At 40.2% G+C, this 16,707-nt stretch overlaps 1 protein-coding gene across 1 annotated transcript in view; it reads left to right on the top strand.

The window, feature by feature from the left end:
* TNR (tenascin R) overlaps positions 1 to 1,604 on the top strand; it is a 104,513-nt gene extending 102,909 nt beyond the window's left edge. The window contains exons 20-21 of the mRNA XM_027868539.1: positions 144 to 307; positions 1,485 to 1,604. Coding sequence (XP_027724340.1) covers positions 144 to 307; positions 1,485 to 1,604 — 284 coding nt within the window. The remainder of the gene's footprint in view (positions 1 to 143; positions 308 to 1,484) is intronic.
* Positions 1,605 to 16,707: the final 15,103 nt, after the last annotated feature.

The following is a 16,707-nucleotide window of genomic DNA, read 5'->3' as shown; positions in this document are numbered from 1 at the left end:
AAGATGAAGGAGTCCTTTTCAGACAGTGGGTAGCTAATGGACTCTGTGAAATGGGAATGTTTGAGTGATTGAATTTCTTCGTGAGAGGAAAGCACATTTTCAGGGATAAGTATCCATTAAATCCCACTTCTCTTTCTTTGCAGGGGATTCCCTTACTTATCACCAAGGGCGACCCTTCTCCACTGAGGACAGGGACAATGATGTTGCTGTTACCAATTGTGCCATGTCCTACAAGGGAGCGTGGTGGTATAAGAACTGCCACCGAACCAACCTAAATGGAAAGTATGGGGAGTCCAGGCACAGTCAGGTAAGGACAAATGTTGGGAGAAAGGAGTATTTTGGGTTTTGTTTTGTTTTTTTAAGACAGTAATCACTCTTTTAATTTTTTTAACCATTTCACCCATCCAGGCACTTAAATATTGGTGTTTTATTTTAACTAATAGAGTCTGTAGTCCCTCTGCCTTGTAGTTTATAGGAGCATATGATTCTGAATACTTTTTCTCCCTTGTAAATGATCACATGGAATCCCATCTCCAGGAAGGCAAGAATACAGTGCAAATAATAGAATGAAAATAGCATAGAGGACTAGAAGCCAGAGGAGGAAAAAGGAAGAATTTTCAATTTCGTTTCAGATCTGACAAGAGATACTAATCTTCAGCAGGGTAGAGTCAACCAGCAAAGTCATCCCCAAAAGCCAGTACCCTGTAGGGTTTAAGAGGCCCTGGGGAAAGGGAAGAAGTATAGTTCAGGGGGAAGGAGACTTGAACTTGTTGTCAAGGTCCTGTGCTGGCAGCAAAACCCAAACTCAGGAACAATAGGATGCTCAGGAGGTCCCTTGGATCTCCCAATTTTACAAGGCCATATAGGTTCCTCTATCATGATTAGTTGCCAAGATCCCACAAGAGCACTGAGAAAAAGAGACTATAACCAAAATTGGTAGGACCTTTTGAATATTCCTTTGCAGCAAATCAAAGTCCCTCTTCAACCTGGAACCCGTTACGGAAGATCTACATTTGTTCCAGACTGTCTCTCCAAGGCACTTTCTTACATGTCATGGTTCTCCCAATAGCAGCTTTCTTAAGTCTTCCTTATGACAATGCCACGAGAGCAAGATGATTGGATCTGCAGGTGCACCAGATTCCCATAACACTTGGAAAAAAATCTACCTGTTACTATCACTAAAAGCCAAAAAGGTGACCCCCAGCAATTAAAGATAGAGTATCCCTATCTCAAGCTGGAAATGCATAGTTCCATGGCTGTTCAAAATGGAAAGATAGGGATCACATGAGGAACTTGGCTGGAATGGAAGATCCATCAGATGTTACACGAATGGAAAACCTGCTAAACCCATATACTGGGTCCCTTTTCCCCTTTGCATCTCCTAAAATTGCACCATTCCACATCTCTCTTAGCTAGGGGTTGGCTTGTGGGAGTAATGGGAGAGTAAAAAGAGAATATAATACCCTTATCATTGTCCTGAACAGGGAATCAACTGGTATCATTGGAAAGGCCACGAGTTCTCCATCCCCTTTGTGGAAATGAAGATGCGGCCTTACAACCACCCACCTGTGGTTGGAAGGAAACGACGGTCCCTACACTTGTGAGCAGAGGAGAGCCCGTAAACAACCGACCTTTTCTGTCATTTGTTTATATTTTATAATATGAAATGAGGTGGGGGGAAATAATAATGATGTGCTATTGCAACCTACTAAGGGTATATAAAGGAAGTGGAAATGAAGCAGGAAGATAGTACAGAGAGGACAGTCAGTCCCGCAGCATTCTACTCTCCCAGGTGATGAAATTCTAAGGTCCTGACCCTTCGTCCCAGGTCTCCCTCCTATTTAACCATACCCCAACTCCTCGCTAAAGGAGACAAAGGAAAGTCTTCATGAAAGCTCAAACCAGGGACAAGTCCAGTAGCCCTTACTATTTTGGTGGGTTAGGACTTTCATCTTCTTCCCTTGTCTTCTCTCTGAGATGCCCTTCATCTTCCTATCCTGAGAGTGGTGGTTATTGATGATCTCTGAAATAGGGCCTTAACTCAACCCATCTGGCTGATACATTAGCCAACTGTTAACATCAGTATGCCCTAAGTAGGAGGCCAACAGATGAGACAGTTCTTAAACATAATTTTTCTGGCAACAACGTGTCGGCCTTTCACTATTCTAGTGACCTAGGCTCCTTTTAAATGATTCTGAATTTTCAACTTCTGTCCCTCTTATTATTCTTACCCAAGAGATACTCTTTCTTTCAAGATTTTTCAGGGAGCCCCACTTCTCTTTCACTTGCTAACAATGGCATTTCCCAACTACACTTGTCATCCCCACTCCAGACCCTGATTCAAAATACGTAACACTTAAAATCCCTGACACTGGATTCCATAAACCATGTCATATTGCACTATAAATCTCCCTCAACTCAACCAATCAACAGTTCTCTATGGAGTATCTATTACATGCTCAGCACCATGCTATGAGCCATGGGCAATATAGCAAAAACATAAGATATTGTCCCCACCAACAAGTAGATTCTATTCCTCAGAGTAAGCACAGAAAACACTTGCAGAGTAAGTACCTGTTTTCCTCAATGTTTGATCCTTTTTTTTTTTTTGAGGAATTGCCAATGACCACATTCCTGTACTCAATCAATATCACTGAACTATGGGTGAACCAGTTAAAGTCAAAGTAATCCTGCCAAGTAACCAGGCAGCTATTCCATCAATCAGTATGGGGTGGCAGTGGTAGATTCTTGGTCCCAGTGGGGATGGAATGACCCCATTAGACGATAAGCTCAAGAGAAATTTTCCTCTACCTTCCTTTATTATTTATCTAGGATAGGAAAAATGAAAAGTGCCAGAGCAAATTACATCTAGAAATCCAAAGGTGAAGAGGAGAGAACTGTGCCTACCTCCCATTTTATTACATGCTGTATCTTCACTATCACTATTTGACTTCTTTTTTTTAAAAAAAAAAAAAGCCTAAGAGGACAGGGAGTCCCAGTGGCTATTTTGGAAGCTTTTTCTACTTTCAAAGTAGATTTCAACCACATCTTATACCATCTGCTGAAATCTTTGTGCAGCTCCCCAGCTCTCTCCTTCCCTCCTTTTTTCAGTTCCATGATGACAGTCCATTGATTGCCTCCATTTTCTGCAAACCTAGGGCTTGATCCAGACCACAGACTTTAGGACCCTTAGCCAACATTCACTGTTTGAGTTTGAGAGTTAGAAATTTGCTCATGAAGTCATGAGCAATCCAACACAAACTTGACTACATTAGAAAGGAACAGCAATCCCTTGGGGCTAGCTAGCATATCTCCCAAAATGTGTCTTCTTTGAGGGGGAAGTAAAACTGTTGTTTGGACTCAGTGAGGAGACAATCTGAGCACTGGGCCCCTTTAACATGCCTCTTAAGACCTTGGAACACCCAGCACTAAAAATGAAGCTAGTACTTTCCAGGTTGAATTCAGCATAGGCTCCACAGAAAGTTAGTAAAAAAAAAATGAACAAACAACCCATCTCATATATACATACATATATACACACATATATACATATATTCACACATATATGTATACACACATACATGAAAAAAAGCCTCTTCAGGAAGAGACTTTAGTGGCCATCCAGTTCAATACCTTCATTTTATAGAGTAGCAAACAGGCCCAGAGATGTCAAATGATTTTCTAAAGCTTGAATATCTGATTGGGGGTCAAGCCAGAATTATAACCCAGGTCTCCAAAAACTCCCAAGATAGTATACATTTCATGACACCAATCTACCTATTCTGTTAAGTTGGTTGATATGTGGGCCAAAACAGTAGGAAGAACTACAGATTTTGGCAGGAGAGAAATTGGCACAGGAGAGATGACCCATTTTAGAAGAATTGGAAAATTAAAAAAGATGCTTCCCTTACAAAAAAGCAAAAATCAGGAGTTGCATGTAAATCTCAGAGCCAAAGACAGAGAAATAGGACTTCAGGAAAGATCCTGACAAGTAAGGCATGAATCCACTTAGTGACCAGTCATGTTGATTAGCAAGGAAACAAGGTAACTTTAACTCTTTCATATATTTCTTAAGGTCATATTCATAATGGGCCTGGGTGGTAAGAGTCAAGGCTAAAGTGCTAAAAAAAGATATGACTTCTTTGGCCCCAATCATCTTGTGTTAGGAATATAGACTTAAGTCAAGAAAGTTGTCTATAAAACAGAATCCTGTTATCCAGTTGAATTGAGCCACCTAGCAAGATCATTGTTGCAATAGCACGAATAGAATCACACTGTAATAAAATATCATTTGACAGTTTTCCTTTGAGTAATTCTAAAAGTCCTATGTTATTCCTTAAAATGGAACCATAGTTTACCTTCCTTTAAAGAACCTGGTCATCCTTTCTCATTTATCCCTCAATGCTAATATATAAATGTTTAGTAGGGCATTGTAAAATACACTGACTACCTCATCACCTGCTTTCATAAACACATGCTCATCCCAACACATGCTTATCAACTATCAAAATTCCCTAATCTCTCACTTCAGGCCCTACAGGACCTCCAACTATTTACAAAAGATGAATAAGACATTGGCAGATGTTAGAGCTGAAATGGACCTTAGTGGTCCAACCCCCTAATCTTACAAATGAAAAAACTGAGGCTGAGAGAGTTTATGTGACTGACCCAAGATCTCACAGGTAGGAAGCAATAGACTTGCGGATTTTAACCCAGATCGTTCTGATATCCAAACTAATATTTTTCTGTCATGCCTTGGCCACCTACCAACGTGACAGCTATAAGTCTACAGAACTGCATGACCATCTATGGAGACAGAGTTATGAAACTGATTTAACCTAAACAAAGAAACATCAATAAATACAAATGAGTCTTAATTTTCTTATAAACAGATGAAGACTAAATAGGAAAATGGGGCTGCCAATTTACTATATTCTCATTCAAAGACTGGATAGGTGCTAGGGCAGAGAGGTGACAAGCAAAGAGACAGTGCTGTAAAAAAAAATACAGCACAAGCAGGGAAATCAAAGACTGAGAAGCAATGGGATTTCTTCTCCAAAGTCTGAGAGTGATGTGCTTCCTGGACATAGTCATAAGTAGAGGCCGGATTTATCCAGATATCCATTTGAATCCTTGAAGAACATTTATGGGGCTGGAAAATTCCAGCCAACCTAGAAAGATAGAGATTTTGAAAGCCTAACAAAGATTCCTTGAAAGGAGCAACAAAATAGGGCTTAAGACATTGAGAAAGAGGGAAATATCCTGAGGGATATAGGAAACTACATGGTATAGTGAAAAGAGCACTGGCTCTTGCATCAAGAAGCCCTGGGTTCCAATCCTGTCCCTGATACTACCTGAGTGACACACACAAAGTGAGTCATTTAATCTCCCTAGGCCTCAGTTTCCTTATCTGTAAAAATTAGGGGGATTGTTTTAGTTAGCCTCTGAGGTTCTTTCTAGATGTAGATCTAGGATCCTATGAGCCAATCCACTATCACATCTAAGAAGCAGGTAGGAAGAGCTCTTGAACTCTAATGCCCTCATTCCACTTGGAAACCAACAAGTTCCATCCAAATTTACAATAGTTATTGAAAGACAGGCATACCTTGCAGAAGCCACATGAACAATTACCTCCACAGCATGGGACACAAAGCCAATTAATCACAGTCCCATTTTTTAAATCCAGTCCATGAAAAGAGCAGTGACTTCATACACAAGAACCCCTACCCTTTGGACAGCTCTATTTTATGGTTTTGATAGATCTTAGCTAACAGCTCCAAAATGGAGATGTTTCAATCACTCCTACTGTGTAATGCAGTCTGTTCTTTGTTCTCTCTCCATCCCAGACATGAAAACCACTGTGAGAAAAACAAATGGTTGGGATATGGAGTCAATTTTACCAGAAGTCCCTAATTAGCCTCTAATAGAGATTTCAGGGGAAAGAAGGCAGAACTCTCATCCTGAAAATGAGCTCCTCTGACACTGGAGAACTTCTTGGGGTTCATGCATTGTGGGTACCTTGCTAGTTTCCCGATGCCTTTGATTTATCTCCACCCCCACTCCCCACCCTCAAAAAGGGCTTCTTCCCATCAGTGTCTGGTGAGCCTTCTTTGGAAATTTGATAGGGAGCCCTCAAACACTAAAAAGACAAGCTTAGTTTGAATAAGCCCATAGAAAACCCTTTCCTTCACCTCTTAAGTGCTGGAACTAGATTTAATGATCTCTAAGATCCTCCCCAACTCTCACATTCTATGACCCTCTACCACTCCTTGCCTTAGTTTGACTGAGCTGCATGACCAGCTTCAGAATTTCAGGGGACTGAGCTGGTCTTGTGTGATTCAGGTATTCTTCTGCTTTTCACTCAAGGTTCCCAATACCCCAATCCCCAAATCCAACCTCATATGACCCATAGTGCCATTAATTGTAATAAGTTTCTTGATTCTTAGGGATTTAATACTGATTATACCCACAGGTCATGGATAAAACTATTTGATAGTATTCTGTGGGGAACTATATAATCAGCAAGCATGACTGAAAAGTTTGTGCTTATTAAAATAGGTATTAGCTGTATACTGCTTTAAGGCTTATAAATACTTTCACTAATAATTCATTTGACTGAACATAGCAACCCAGGGAGGGGGGTAGTGCAAGTATTATTATTCCTGTTTTAGAGATGAGGATATTGAGATAAAGAGAGGGTAAGTGTCTTGCCCATGATGAAACAAATCAATCCTTGAAACCAAGTCTTCTGATTCCAAGTGCAATGATTTTTTCCACTAATACATCACTAGCACCCTGTTTATTAGAATAACAGTAAGCACTTGATTTATTTATTAAGTACCCAGGATGCTGAATCTGAGAAAGGCAGTGTGGTATAGTGGATAAGACTTGACCTCAAAGTCAGGAAGATTTGGGTTCAAGCCCTGCCTTTGACACGTGCTGGCTGTGTTATCTGGGATAAGTCACTTAAGGTCTCAGTGCTCGAGAAAACTCTGAAGACTCTCAAAGACTATATGTTCCAGAGGAGGGTCCTACCTCCACTGGAAGAGGCAATTTCCTTAACTGGCAGTTCTCTATACCGATGGAATCACAAGTGTAGTTTCTGTCTCTATCCTATGTGCAAGGAACTGTCCTAGGTTCTGGAAGAGCCTTATGGCGATATCATAGGGTTAACATAACCATATTGCAGAATTCTAGTGGCCATAATTTAAGGTATTTAATACCATATTAAAGGGTCCTTTTGCACAAATTTCAGTGCCTCCATTCATTCATTCATTCATTAACCATTTATTAAATACCTACTATGTGCAAAGGGAAATAGCATAGTATAGCAGAAAGATGATTGGCCCAGGAGTCAGGGAAACCTAGGTTCAAGGCTTTCCTCTGATGCTCACTAGGTATATGGCTGTAGGCAAGTTACTTAACCTCTCAGTGCCCCAGGCAACTCTCTAAGAATTTAAGTTAAGGTTGAGTTGTTAATGTGTATCCTTGGAGGGATTTTTCATACCAGGAGTTCCTCAAACCAATGAAATAAATCATAGATGAAGGTGGGGAATAGAGCTCTATGCTAGGCACTGGAAGAGATTTAAGACTATATTATTTTGCTCACACTGTAGGGTCCCTATGGCCATTTTATAAGAGCTCTATGGCCAGCATTCTAGCTATATTTTTTCCTACAACATTTATTTCCTCTACAATCCAGCCTCATATAGATGTAAATGAGATTCCCATCAATAGTTACTGATGTGTCTTAGCATTGCTTTACCCACACAAGTTCAAAGAACAAATGAAATTTAAAAAAAAATTAACTCTCCCCCAAAGAGAAGAAAAACTTCACTATGCTTCAAGTGAAGGCATCGGTGTAGGCGGCAGTCCAATTTCAGGAAATAGCTATGGTTCTCTCTAATTTCAACCACACTGGATTTGCTTACATGACTCTTTTCCCCCCTGTCTTTCTTTGTTCTTCAAACATTTGAAGAACAGTTGAAAGATGAGAAGCTGGTGAATAGATGTAAAGTCAAAGCTGGCTTTCCACAGACATCTACATATTAAAATTACTCTGCAGTGTTAGTGGCATACATCCATCAACTGCTATACTTCCTAGTATCCTAAATCAATTGCTCTCCTCATTCTTTTAATTAGTGAATCGGACTCAAGTGCCATAGTAATTGCTCACAGACTGTCTACTTTAAATCTGATGAAACTGAATCAAAGGAGCTTGTCCAATGTTGTGCAGAATTCAGTTGGCAGAGCTGAGGACGGAATCACCCACAGTGTTCCTCTCTAGACCCTACTTTAGGATGCTTGTCATCTCCACTTTTCTTTCTATGGGGAAAGAAAAAAAGAAATAGCTATTCTCAAGTTCAACCAGTCTTGTCTGGTACCTCATCTTTCCCTTACTAATAGATACAAAACTAGCTCGTATCTCTAATGTTTCCAATCAGCTTCTCTGAAATTCGCCCCCTCCCCATCTCTAAGTTATATGTGATTTCATCAAATCTGTCCCATCTAACTGTCCAAATGTCCTTGAGTATTTCACAGTCTTTCAGCAGCATCATATTCTCACAAGACATAAAAGCCTCCCCCAGGTTATTGTGGCTTATTGCATAACCTCTTGAATAACACTGCTCTTGTTCCTTTGACAAAGTCTGCCTCTTTGCTTAAGATAATTGAAATAGATCTTGATTGTCTAGGCCGTAAGGTTGGGCCTGACTGATGACATGCTGGGTATCCATTTCAGATCAATTTAACTCTCACTCTCTTGAGCCCTGTGGATGCTAAACATAAGTTTTCTTGGGTTCTCCCCCATAGTTTAGTATTAATAAGTTGGATTCATGTTTGCAAAGAAGTAGTATGGCAATATGATTAGAGGGAAGGCCTTGGAGTCAGGAAGTCTGGGGTTCAAGATCTGTCTCCAACAAATACTGGTTGCGTGACCCTGGACAACACCTTTAACATCTCAGTGCCCTCCAAGCAATTCTCTAAGATTTGAAGTTGAAGAACAGATAGGGACCTACACAGGCAGGAATTTCCTCCCCAGGACTTTTCTATCACATTGAAATCACAGGTCTGGTTCAAAAAGAAAAAAAATACATCAAAATTACAGTCATATAGGAAGTTCAGTAGATGACTCTTTTTGAGGTGAAGAAATATGCACACACAAGATATGTGAGGATACCTAAACAGCCCCAGAAGTCCAGATGCACATCCAGCAAACAAATGATTGACACCAGCAAATCATTGGCTCAACAGCTCCCAGAGTCAATATTTGACATGACTTTGCCATCCTAGCTTTCTCAGAAATGTCTACTTGTCTTTCACTATTTTAGAGATATCTGATAGGAAGACCACAGAGCTCTAAGATTCTTTGTAAAAATTCATGAATTCATAGAACTTTATGACTGGAAACAAAATTAGAGAAAACAGTTAATAAAGGTCAAACCCCCTCATTCTACAGATGAGGAAAACAAAGTCCAGAGAGGGAAAATTATTTGTCTAATACCATGTAGTGATAGAGTAAGGAACAGATTCTCTAACTCTTAAGTCAGCCTTTTCTGAAGCTATGTATATATATACATATATATACACATATATATGTATGTATGTATTCTCTTGGCATTAATTGAACCAAGTGACCACCACCTTAACATCTCCCAATGCCATCTCAAAGGGCCTTCTACTATCATTTCCTTTCTGTCTCCCTCTTATAAGAAGGGTATTCTACCAGCAAGCCTAGGGGTCTGCTCTCACCAGTAACTTTTGTAGACCCTGACAATCACTCCTAAGGATTAAGAAAATGTCCACGTCTATGGGTAGCGTCAGGGGACAGGGGCAGAGAATCATGGAGAACTGAGAGGGATCAATCATCTCTGTCCTCTTAGAAAATTAACTGCCTATCTTGCCCCTATAAGAGGGACTTCCCACTTAAAGAAGTGGAGCACTAATGGGGAAATTTTCTTAATTCTTTTAGGCAAAGAGCCCTCTTTCCTTTCATCTCCCACTTGATCTTTTTCACTGATTCTCTTGGTGAGGCAGGTCCAGCTCAGAAGGGGTATGATTTTCTGCATCCTCAGCTCATGTGGCCCTACTTTGGGAACAGTGAAGATGGGCTATGAAATAGCATATCCCTTTGCCCTTTATAAACTATTAAAATATTTTTTTAATTTCCCAAAGGAGTGGGATGGAGTATAAAAACTAGGGGCTACCTTGGTAACAGTCATGCCATTGAAAGACTCCATTTTCAGTATAAAGTCTAACTAGAGAAATCAAGTCATGCTTCACCTCTTCCCTCCATACCCTCCCTTTAGCTCTCCCTTACCTGGAGCCATTTCCTCCTCCTCCCCCGCAGTCAAGCCCAGCCATAGAGAACAGACCATTCTTAGGAATACAGGATTCAAAATTTAATTGGTGAGCTCTCTAGTTAGACTTTAAACTCTTGAATCATGTCATTCATACTCATGAATCCTGCTACTTTATTCTCAAATGGCTTACAAAGCCCAGAGGCCCCAAGCATGGTGTTATATCTGGGAGGGAGTCATCTTGTCTGAGTTCAGGGCAATCAAAACCTACACTGTCCTTTACTTTACTGTCCCAGGAAGACAAACATCAAGACACCAGAGCCCCAGCTCCCTTCACTTTTGGGTTTATGGTTTTAACTTCTATCAGCCTTTTCAAGAAACAAACAATAACCAAAACAACTTACTGACTTTGTAGCTACAGTCTGCTGAGACAGCCTTTACTTAAAAGGAAGAAGGGCAGGAAGGAACAAGGAAGAGGAGGAGATGTGGACTCCTCAGAACAATGGATATTTTGATGAACTAAAATAAAACGAAAAAATGAGAACGAAAAGAGGAGGAAAAGAAAAACCAGCCTCCCAACCCTTCCATGGAAATGTAGCTCAGAGAATGGGATCTACGCTTGTTAACCATTGTTAACTAGTATTTTTAGTCCTGATTGCTCTTAGCCTCTGTATAGTTCCTTTTTTTAATGCATTTTCTATACGTTAATAAAAGATTCTGAAGGACTGATTTGTGTCTTCTGGATTAGATGGGGAAGGATGGGTAGTTATTCCCTATTTTGTTTTACCACATGAGGGCCACATAATCTCTCCATGTTGTCCTTCTGGTGTCTTCCTTCTTTGCTTTTTGACTTATGATTTCTTCCTGCCCAAATCATTCTGTATGAATCTTCAATCTGTTTTTCCTCTGGCCTTACCATTATTCTTCTTCCCCTACCTATCTCTTACCTTTGTAACCAGCTTCCTCTATCTCTGCTCTTTTGGGGTTGTTTTCTTTGGAATTTTGTTGATAGTATTTTTTTTTTTATTTTACAGCATTAGCCACAATGATGATTAAGCTGTCTCTCCCACCATCAGCTAAACTGTTGACTTTAAGTAGGTCTGACGGTGCAGGCTGACACTGTGCCACACACATTCTCCCTCATTCCCCAAACCCAGCAGCAAGCAATAGAAGGCTGATCTCCAGGATTTGAGTGCCATCTATCGGTAATGACAGAGAATACTCTTACCTACCCAACTTCTTTTACTTTGGTTCAAAGGAGAGTCCTAGAGTTTGAGAATTTAGGGGTCATCTAATCCAAAACCTTCATTTTACAGATGAGGAAACTGAGGGCCAGTTAGGTTAAGTGACTCTACCAAGGTCACACAGATATTGTTCGAGGAGAAATTTGAACCCAGGACTTCTTATATCAGAGCCAATGATTTTCCACTGAATAATGTTTCCTCTTCGGAGCTAAGTTTTATTGCCTTGCTTTGGCACTGACTGGCTGAGGCCAAATCCTTGGATCATGGATTCCAGGTCCATGGATTTTTCAAAGCAAGCTCACTGTGTGAGCCTTGGACCTAAAGCCCCCAACCCCATATGAAAGTTGGAGAACAGCTTGCCCCTCTCTGACTATAAAAACCTATTCTTTTTTCTCCTCTCATATATCTGTTTGTTTTTCATACTTAAATGTTTCATTTGGGAAACTTTTAAGGGAAATTTACCTCTCTGTGTACAGAGAGACAGACAGACTCAGGGAGAAAGAGATAGAAACAGATAAAAAGGAGAGAGCATTTGCTAAGTACTCACTGCAAATTATGTAAATAGGCGTTATTATTTTAAGTTCTAGGAATACAAATGAAAACAACTAAAATAGTTCCTACTCTCAATGAACTCACATTCTAATGAGGGAAGATAATGCATGAGGGTTTAGCTGAAGATGTCCAGAGGAACAATGGAGTCTCCACCACCCCAACCAAGCAAGATAAGACCAAAGCTGGCCCATCAAAGCCCAGGGTAGCTCTAGGAGCAGAGGCAATCCTCATGTGGGGAGGCTGGCGTAGGGGGGTGATGGCTAAAGTAAGTCAAATGTGGATGGCATGATTGGAGATGTCCTTAAGGACCTAATGGACCCACCTTGCCACAATACTCACCTTAACCTCGAAGAGGGCTATTTACACCCCAACCAAAAAATAATCTTCTCAAGGTTAGGACAGGAAGAACAAAGCTTAAGACCAAAAAGAACACAGATGCCAGATAATCATGGGTTCTCAATGGCCAGTATGAGGAAAGACTATTAGCCAAAGCTCTCAGCAGGCAAGATATCCTAAAACCCAAAGCTGGGAGAACCAGATTTCCTTGTCACTTCTTCTTTTTAAGAAAGAGAAATGGATGGACTGCCAGGAGGAAGGTACAGTTGTTAATAAACCACAAATGAGAAATTTATTATTCCTGGGCCCTCCCAGATCTCTTAACACCATGGAAGCATATAGAGGAGAAAAGAGAAAGGAACAGCTGTTTCAAGAAACGATGTTACCCTCCCCCCAAAAAGGACCTAGAAGAACAGGGAGGAATACTTTGTCTTTGTTGCCTTCTCTCTGGCCCCACTGCCTTCTCAAGCCCTTTGCTTCACACCCTTTCCCAAATGAACCAATTTCCAAGGCATTTGAAGGGGAAGCCTTTAACAAATCAGTCACATTCCTTGGACCTGATTTGGGTGAGCCAATCTCAGAATCCAGTCCTAATTAGTCCCTATAGCAAATGATTCAAAGAGGAGAGGAAGGAGAATGCTTGGATAGGATTAAGGGAAGCCTGAGTCCCCACTGCATGAAATTTGTCAGGGTGAGGGGAGAGGAAACGCATGTGGTGGTATACAGTGGGCTCCCTTCTTGCCTCAACGTCCAAAGCTGGCCTGTCAAAGCCCAGCATAGCTCCAGGAGCAGGAGCAATCCTCTCATTAAAAAGAGGGGAGAATCTAAGAGATTTCATAGTGTTAAAAAAAAAAAAGAACCTCGGTGAATATTGTTTATCCAGATAGCTAAATGCTAACTTTCTGTTCTTACTTATGTCTGTGTAATTTGCCCACTGCATAACACCTCCGGGTGCATTTACAAGCCATCTGAACACAGATTTAATTGTTGAGGCATTGTGGGAACCAAGAACCACTGTGGGCAAAATTAAAAGTGATTTACTAAGCAAGAAAAATGTTCCCAGCATTAGTAGTCAGAGCAACTACCAAAAAAAATCTAAACAAAGTGTCTGTCTCTTTGCTGAGATTGCTATAAATGAGTGACCTATAATGACCAGGCACAGATTCAAACAGTGATTTCTACTGCCAATCAGTAATATGATACTGCTGTTATATAGCAGCTTGATATTGGATGTGGCCTCTTATATTTTGTCTGAAGACCTTGGTTCAAATCTCAGCCCTGCCCCAAGGTCACCTGGCTAACCTTGGACAAGTCAACCTCTCAGAGCCTGATTCCTCATCCAGGAAATAAGGATTGTTGTTTGTCCTTCCTCTTAAAAGAGGAGCAGGACATCAGGAAGATGATGTCATGACATCCAAGTGAATTAGATTTAAGTGAGGGAAGGCTGTGCAAAATCCGCACCCTTACTTTCTCCTCCGGAGCCATCTGGGTCCAGTGGTGAGATATAGATCAGGATGACTGGAGATGGACCTCTTAAGGCTAGGTAAAAAGTGAGGCCAAAAAAAAAATCTCTTTTACCTACTCAAAAAAAAAAAATCAATCTGGGAAGGGAAGACCCTCAGAGTTATAAGGATATAAAGGAAATAAAGATTAGACATCCTTCAAGGTACCCTCTAGGTCTAATTTTATGAATCCATCCAAGTTTCTAAGGAAAATTATAAAACAATTGTCACTCGGCTGAATTACCAAAAGTAAACTCACTCTTTTCCTTATTTCTGTATTTATCAATATTAGCACTACAGTTGAACACGTGATTTGTCGAGCACATAGAAGGTGTTGTGCTATCTCTAAAAAGGCAACGAGGTCTAAGTTGTCACTAATTAGTTCTATGACTTTGAAAAACTCACTTAAGATCTTAAGAGTCTCTATTTTTCACTATCTATTAAAAAAAGAGGTTAGACTTCAGTTTCACTGTAACATTGTCCCTGCCCCCAAGAGGTTTACTCTTTCTTCTTCTCTCACTTTACCCTCCCATTGATCTTACCCCTTCCACTTTCTATCCCGTTTTTCATCCAACAAAACCCTCACTTTAAAGTTTCTGTTCACATGCCTCCTCTTTTGAGGAATGCTCAAATTAAATTGAGGGGATGCCCATCAGTTGGGGAATGGCTGAACAAGTTGTTGTATATGAATGTAATGGAATACTATTGTGCTATAAGAAATGATGAGCAAACAGACTTCAGAAAAACCTGGAAAGACTTGTATGGACTGATTGAATTGAGGAGAACATTGAACACAGTAACAGCCACAGTATGCAATGACTAACTTTAACAGACTTAGCTCTTCTCAGTAATGCAAGGATCGAAGACATCTCCAAAAGTTTCATGATGGAAAATGCTATCTACAACCAGAGAAAGAACTATGGAGTTTGAATGCAGATTGAAGCACACTATCTGTTCTTTTTTTTCCTCTGTTTTGTTTTGTTTCTTCTTTCTCGTGGTTCCTCCTATTGGTTCTAATTCTTCTTTACAACATGACTAATGTGAAAATTAAAAAAACAAAACAAAACAAAAAAATAATACTTATTATTAATATTATAGTATAGTATTACTAATATGATTATTACTATTAAATTATTAATAACAATACTGATAATTGATTCAGTTAATACTATAAGGCTAATAATAATAAAATAGCATTATATATAGCACCTACCATGTGGCAGGCACTGGGCTAAGCATTTTTTACAAATATTATCTTTGAACCTCACAACAACCCTTTGAGGTTGGTGTTGTTTTTGTACTTATTTTACAGTACAGGAAACTGAGGCAATAAAAGGGTTAACTGACTTGCCCAGGATCACACAGCTAGTAAGGATCTGAGGTAGGATTTTAACTCAGGTCTTCCTGACTCCCAGCCCAGCCCTCTATCCACTGCATCACACAGTGGCAATTTGCAATGAGTGGCATTGCAAATCATGGAAAAGTATAAGTGGAAATAAATCAAGAATTTAGGATGTTGCATGCCATGTCTTAATGTCAATAATAACGGAACACATTTGAAATGCTGAGTTGTAAGGTCACTTCACATAACTACTAAAGCCTTCTCAAAAGGCACAATGTTACTAGGGCTTCTTCCTCCAGGGCTAGTACCTTTAAGTTCAGTTCAACATGTATTTATTATGTGCCCACTGGATGCACTGGGGAACAAAGATACAAGCTGACAGTCCCTGCTCTTAAAAAGTTTGTGGTCTAATAAAGGAGACATGGCATGTATACAAAGAAGAATGGCTTAAGGCAAAAATTGATAACAGCAAAAGAGAGACCACACCAAAATATTATGAGAAAACTTGAGTTCAGAGAGATGACTTGCAATTAAAGGAATTGGGGGGCATTCCTCAAAAGAGGAGGCAGGTGAACAGAAAATACCTAAAGGAAGAGAAGAATTTAAATGGTGGAGATGTAGAAGGAGGCATTGAGGATGGCCTGCCTGGATACAATGATTCAAGAGAGTGAAGGATAATATTAGGTAACAATGCGTAGTCTAATTGGGTTGGAACATAGAATGTGGGAATGAAAATGGTTATTGTAACTCCATCCCACCCTATTTTAGGCTTGATAAGATAATTAGGTATGAATCTGTCTCAATCAACCAATGGCTTTAGACTACATACAAAAAATCCATCAAACTGGAGTGATATTGCAGAAGAATTGTGTTTGGAGAGGAGGTAACTCAGCTATGCCTCAGGGATCACCTATAATGAATAAGCTAGTTAGAACCAGATTTATTCAAATATTTAGAGCTAACCTCTCTGAGGAAAAAATGCTTAGGTGGAAGGAGAGGCCTCAGATCTAGCTGGGTCTCCTTATCCCCACTCCTTTGACCCAGTGAGTTTTGAAGATTCCATATGATTTTGATGTGCTTCCCATCTTCCCATCAACGTACCACCCACAAACCCAGATCAGCTGATGGCCGTGTCTGCATCAGAAACCAAGGGCATATGGATATAGATTCACCATACTTGAGAGAAATGCCTTAAGCACCCCACAAAGGGGAAAGAAGGAATTCCAGCCACCAGGAGTTGTGAGTTCCCTTTTTGGTATATATGTTTTCTAAGCTTGAGCCCACTTTCCCCTGGATTCTGTATGTGCTTGTGGAAGAGTGTGTTGTAGACTTTTGGGAGGGTGTTTTGTACCAAATATCCTTACTATACTTCCTTAAGTAACTACACCTTTCTAAAAAGTATGTAAGGCTGGCTGATTCAATGATTCTCAACT

This window comes from Vombatus ursinus, unplaced genomic scaffold (assembly GCF_900497805.2).
Source record: "Vombatus ursinus unplaced genomic scaffold, bare-nosed wombat genome assembly UNPS02014789.1, whole genome shotgun sequence".
Taxonomy (NCBI): domain Eukaryota; kingdom Metazoa; phylum Chordata; class Mammalia; order Diprotodontia; family Vombatidae; genus Vombatus; species Vombatus ursinus.
The sequence above is the reverse complement of the archived record's forward strand: the minus strand, read 5'-3'. Positions and strand labels throughout refer to the sequence as shown.